The sequence below is a fragment of the Wolffia australiana genome, chromosome 15, assembly GCF_029677425.1.
Source record: "Wolffia australiana isolate 7733 chromosome 15, ASM2967742v1".
Classification (NCBI taxonomy): domain Eukaryota; kingdom Viridiplantae; phylum Streptophyta; class Magnoliopsida; order Alismatales; family Araceae; genus Wolffia; species Wolffia australiana.
This window is the reverse complement of record NC_135849.1, coordinates 5,688,343-5,694,208: the sequence shown is the minus strand read 5'-3', so window position 1 is coordinate 5,694,208 and position 5,866 is coordinate 5,688,343. Positions and strand designations below refer to the sequence as shown.

Here is a 5,866-nt window from a genome sequence, read left to right as displayed (position 1 = left end):
TACATTGATAGATACATAGATTGGATAAATTTATAGATATATTGAACAGATACATAGATAATCAGATATATTGGATTTATGCATAGATAGATTGGATAGATACATTGATAGATACATAGATAGATACATATTACACACATACATAGATTGGATAGATACATTGATAGATACATAGACTGGATAGATATATAGATATATTGAACAGATACATAGATAATTAGATATATTGGATTTATGCATAGATAGATTGGATAGATACATTGATAGATAGATACATACATAGATTGGATAGATACATAGATAAATTGATAGATACATACATACACACATAGACTGGATAGATACATAGAAACATAGATAGATACACTGATAGATACATAGATTGGATAGATACATAGATAGATTGGATATATACGTAGATAGATACATAGATATATAGGTAATACATATGTCGGATAGATACATAGATTGGATAGATACAAAGATAGATATATAGATTGGATTGATACATAGATACATCGACATACAAAGGTAGATACATAGATAGAAATGTAGATGGATACATAGATAGATACATACATAGATACATAGATAGGTAGATAGATAGATAAAAAAATAGATCGAATGGATGCATAGATACAAAGATAGATTGGATAGACAGATAGATAATTAAAGCGGCTGACCCCTCTATAAACTGTCGGCGACGATCCCGAACTCGATCCGATCGATCGCGTTCCAGGGCCATCCGCCCAACAGAAACCCGCCACGTGTGAAGTGGGACCCACGAGAGAGATCGATCGGAGTGACCGACTGAGCGGTGCGGTGACCGAGGTGAGCCGAAGACAAACGTGACCGCAGCGTCTTCTTCCTGGGTGGCCTGCGCGTGCCCTGTTCAGTTGCCTTAACCAGCATTTGTACGCTTGCAGTGGGGGAAGATGCAGAGCACGGGGGCCATTGCCATGTCGCCATCGGAGGAGTTAATAGCCCGGCCACGATAAATAGAGCGATTCATCTGACCGTCCGTTGGCCTGTTTGATTGATTGATTGATCGATCGATTGATCGAGGGGTGGGGTGATGGGGAACTGCCAGGCGACGGACGCGGCGGCGGCGGTGGTGCAGTTTCCCGGCGGGAAGACGGAGAAGCTCTACTGGCCGACGCCGGCGAGTGACGTCATGCGTAGCCACCCTGGCTTCCACGTGGCGCTCATCACGCACGCCAGCGAGGCCTCCCGGTTCACCAGGGTTCGCCTTCTCCGCCCCAGAGACACGCTCCTGCTCGGCCACGTCTACCGCCTCGTCACCTCCGCCGGTCTTCCTCTTCTTCTCCCCCTTCATCATCATCATCATCATTACTGTCATCATCATCGGCATCATCTTCTTCTTCTTGTTGTTGTTCTTGTAGTTGTTCTAGTTGTTGTTGTTGTTGTTGGTCTTCTTCTTCATAATCATCTTCATCTTCATCTTCTTCATCTTCATATTCTTCTCCTTCTTCCTGGTCATCATCATCTTCATCCTCATTACCATCATCATCATCAACACCATCGTCAGCATCATCATCGTCATCATCTTCTTATTCTTGTTCCTCATCTAGTTCTTCATCGTCATCTTCATCTTCACCTTCATCTTCACCGTCTTCTTCTTCTTCTTCATTTTCTCCTTCATCTTCTTCTTCTTCATCATTTTCTCCTTCGTCTTCTTCTTCTTCATCATCTCGTTCTTCATCGTCATCTTCATCTTCGCCATTCTTCTTCTTCTTCATCATCTTCTTCTTCTTCATCACCATCTTCATCTTCATCATCATCACCATCATCACCATCATCATCATCATCTTCATCTTCTTCTTCTTCTTCTTCTTCTTCATCTTCACCATCTTCTTCTTCATCATCATCATCATCATCTTGTTCTTCATCGTCATCTCCATCTTCACCATCTTCTTCATCATCATCATCACCATCATCGTCTCTATGATCATCATTATCATCATCATCTTCTTTGTTTTCTTCTTCTGATGGGTTTGATTTGGGGTTTGGCAGAGGTGGCGAAGGGTCTTCGGGCGAGGAAGCTGGAGAAGATGCGGGCGCAGATGGACGTGGGCAAGAAGCAGCCGTCGGATATCCAGGCTAGAGGAATCCCAGCCGTTGATCTGCCGGCCGGCAAGGAAGAAGATCGGAGTCGAGTCAGGGCGGCGCCGCCGCGGCCCCGCCAATGGCGGCCGTCTCTGCAAAGCATCGCGGAGATCGGCGGATCGGGCTGAGTCGACTCGGTCTCCTGGTTTGTATATATAGGGCGGACCGTGTCGTGTCCGTATAACTAACTTGTCTGTTATGAGCGAGTTCGCTCTTCCTTCTTTTCATTGTTCTCTTCTTCGTTGATCATCTTCATCTTCGACGCCTGCGACGACTGTAACGGCCGCGCGGAGGAGATCTTCGTTGCCTGAGGAGTCGAAATCGCTGAGGCGGGCAGTAGGTTTGAGTGATTTGCTTGTATCTCGGTCGGAATCATTGATCGTTTCCTCCTTTCCTCGTCTGCAAAATCATGCGATTGATCTGCGAATCGTTGTCCTCAAAACGTGCAAACGCGTTAGGCGATTCAAATTCTGTCGTCATTTCTGCAGTTCCGAGAAGATTATGATTCCTTGGATTAATGTTCTTCCTTGGATTTATTATAATGGCGACGAAATTTAAAATTCCTATTATTAATGTTCTTCCTCGCCTTCGAATGTTGCCGAGTTGTGGATCAGCAAAATGATCCGACTCTGGATCTGCGAATTATCGTCCTCAGAATGCAAAGACGATCAGTAGACTCAAATACCGTCATCATTCGTCAATTTCTGTAGTTTCGCGGTGAATCATAGCATTCTTTGGATTAAAGTCTTCGTCGCGTGCGAATATTACTGATCTGTGCTCAGCAAAATGATCTGATTATGGATCTGCAAATTCTCGTCCTACAAATGCAAAAACGAATCAGTAGAAACTGATCCTGTCGTCAAATTTCTGCAGTTTCGCGCTCAATATCCAGCCACTCTCTGGATTCCTAGAATTATGATCTTTCCATATCGTCGGTGCCTGCGAATATCATTGTGCAGTGATCCAATCGTGATATGAATCCAGTTGAGATGAGAAACGAAGAAAGAACCAGTGGAGGACTGGTCATCTGATCTGCGACAGTTGCGATAGTGGTCCTGTAGATGATCTGATTGGCGTCGCTCTGTCTCTGCATAGATAATTATACTAATATAATATCTATTTTGGTTTTGCGTCAGTTAAGACAGAGGGATGTGGTCCAGTAGATGCAGAGGAGATAAGATGCCGCCAGATTCTTAGTGCTTCTGAACGATATTTGTCTCTGATCTTCCCACGATCAGACGGCGTGCGATAATTTCCCCGCCCGTCGCATTGATGGAGTTTCAATGCTGGATTTCTGATTTTTCTCGCCAAATTGAAGTTGACATATAACTGATTCCCCTAACTGCAGGTTACGATTGGAAAATAGAAAAATTTTGGTCACCGATCCGACGGAAATAGTTACCGCTTGATCCAAATTGAATATGAGCGGGAAATGCATTCATCCGGTTTTCTCTGAGCTTCTATTACCTGCTTTCGTTCCATTTATCGGAAATGTGATGAATAATCTACTCTCGATTTCTCGTTTTCTATCAAAACTGCGCAACAATTTCCTCCGCTCATTGATTGATCTATGCAGATCTATACTTCTAACGGCAGATCAAATCTTCGTCGTAGACTGAACAAGAAGACTGGATTCACAAATTCTATACTACCGCGTAATCATCGGGAATCATAATTACATTGCAGCATCGCATTTGGATTCGGAGCCTAATATCTATACTCCGTGGTTGATATTTTTGCTTACACTATCAAACAAGCATACTTTTTCTTTCAGGACAGCGCCTGATTACATTCCAGGCTTTCAATCAGACTGGGTCCATAACTGTACACAGAGTAAGCCAGGTTTTCGATTGCATTATTCATACTTTCCATTCGCATGATTATAGAACAATTCTGAGGTAATTTGGGGCGATGCTTTCTTGAAAATGATTCTTTTAAGAAGAGATGTTTCGTTAGTCGTTACCACAACCGAATGGGAGGCTCCACCGCTCTGATCAAAACCAGCCTTTGCTAATGTTTGGAACGAGCGGTGATATCTTTAGAACTTTGACTGCAGACCAACCTTCTTCATCAGTGGCCTGTCTGTTTATGCTCAAACGATCTGACACCCTCGGAAGCGGTCAAACAAGGCCCATCTTGCCGTTTCTCTCGCAAATTCTCTGAGACCATGTCCACATCATTGACTTTGACTCTATCCCTCTCTACCTCTCTCTCCAGATATCTCTATTATTTCACTTCTATATCATTGTTTATATGTTATATATATATTATGATACATATATCGCAGCTGACCGGCGTGAGCTTCTTTGCAGGAGGAGCCATCATCTACTCGGAATAGCTTTGGGCTGGCGCGTGACTGTTTTCACGCAGCCTTTTCCTGTCTCGTCGAAGATTGTCGTCACCAGGTAACATTTTATTTTCTTTCTTTCAAGGTTCTGAGATTATCCATCGCAGGGGATAACGGGATAAGATATAAAATTCTTTCTCAGCAAATCAATATTTTCCGTGAGTTGATCATCGAGCAGGATTCTACGCCCAAACCAAGGTACTCTCTCCCTCTCTCTCTCTCTATCTCTCCCCAATATTTATTGCAAATCATATGAAAGTTAATGAGCTCTCTCCACCGAGGACCAGTACAGCAAAAAAGATCGAAATTATAGGTCGTTGACCTTGGGACTGGAGACGAATAATTTGTCCCTAAAATCAAAATTAGTAATAAAGTTTTATGATTTTTGTGAGATTGTCCGGACTCTCTCTTCAAGGCGGCGCGCATGCCGAGAGTGGAGAGGTCAAAGAACCAGCTGGCTGGGCTGCTGCCAAATGGACAGAAATAACATTAACGGAGGGAATCATCACTGGTACGCCAGCCCTCTACGTCATCCTTCATCGGTCTGATGGCCAAGATGAGAACTACCCAGTGAAAAAACACCAAGGACCCATCAATCCATCCTCGTGGATTGACCAGATGTGACCCATCACGGGTGTGATCTAAGAAGAGTGAGCGACATCCTCTTCGTCTGGGGCTCTCCTTACCTTCACTTCGCAAGCCATCGCCATAAAGAAGAAACCACGACTGTTTGAGGTCTGTAGCTCATAACTTTCTGTCTCATTCTTTCTTCCATCTCGTTCTCTCTCCTCTCTCTCACTCTCTTTCTAACTGTTTTTCTATCCTTCTCTCTTTCTCCTCTATCTCTCGCTCTTTCTCTCTCTCCTCTCAGTGTCGCCCACTTTCTCCAATTTTTCCATACTTCTCTCTGGCACTCACATCTCTCTCTCACTCGCTCGCATTCCGCTCATTTTATCCTTCTCTCTCCTCTCTCTCTCTCTTTCTCTCTCCCTCGCTCCTCGTCTCTTTCCCTCTATTTTTCTATCCTTCTCTCTGTCACTCGCTCGTTCTCTTTCCCTCTATTTTTCTACCCTTCTCTGTCGCTCACTCTCTTCTTTCATCTCTCTCTCTCACTCCCTCTCTTTCTTCCAATTTTTGTATCCTTCTCCCTGTTCATTCTCTCTCTCTCTCTCACTCCCTCTCTTTGTCCTATTTTTCTATCCTTCTCTCTCCTTCTCTCTCCTTCTCTCTCCTTCTCTCTCCTTCTCTCTCCTATCCCGCCCGTCCTCGTTCACTTTTTTTTTCTTTACTCTCTTTCCCTGCCTTTTTCCCTCTATTGACCTCTTTCTCTACCTCTCTCTCGTTCTTTACTTCTTTTTTTCTCTTTCTCTTATCTCTCTCAGTCTATAAATA

At 43.7% G+C, this 5,866-nt stretch overlaps 1 protein-coding gene across 1 annotated transcript; it reads left to right on the top strand.

Annotated features, from left to right (window-relative positions):
• The first annotated feature begins 906 nt into the window (after window positions 1-906).
• Window positions 907-2,376, top strand: LOC144712617 (uncharacterized). Its single transcript, XM_078586868.1, has 2 exons — window positions 907-1,310; window positions 2,035-2,376. The coding sequence occupies exons 1-2, from the start codon at window positions 1,076-1,078 to the stop codon at window positions 2,253-2,255; spliced, it is 456 nt and encodes a 151-aa protein (XP_078442994.1). The 5' UTR covers window positions 907-1,075; the 3' UTR covers window positions 2,256-2,376.
• Window positions 2,377-5,866: the final 3,490 nt, after the last annotated feature.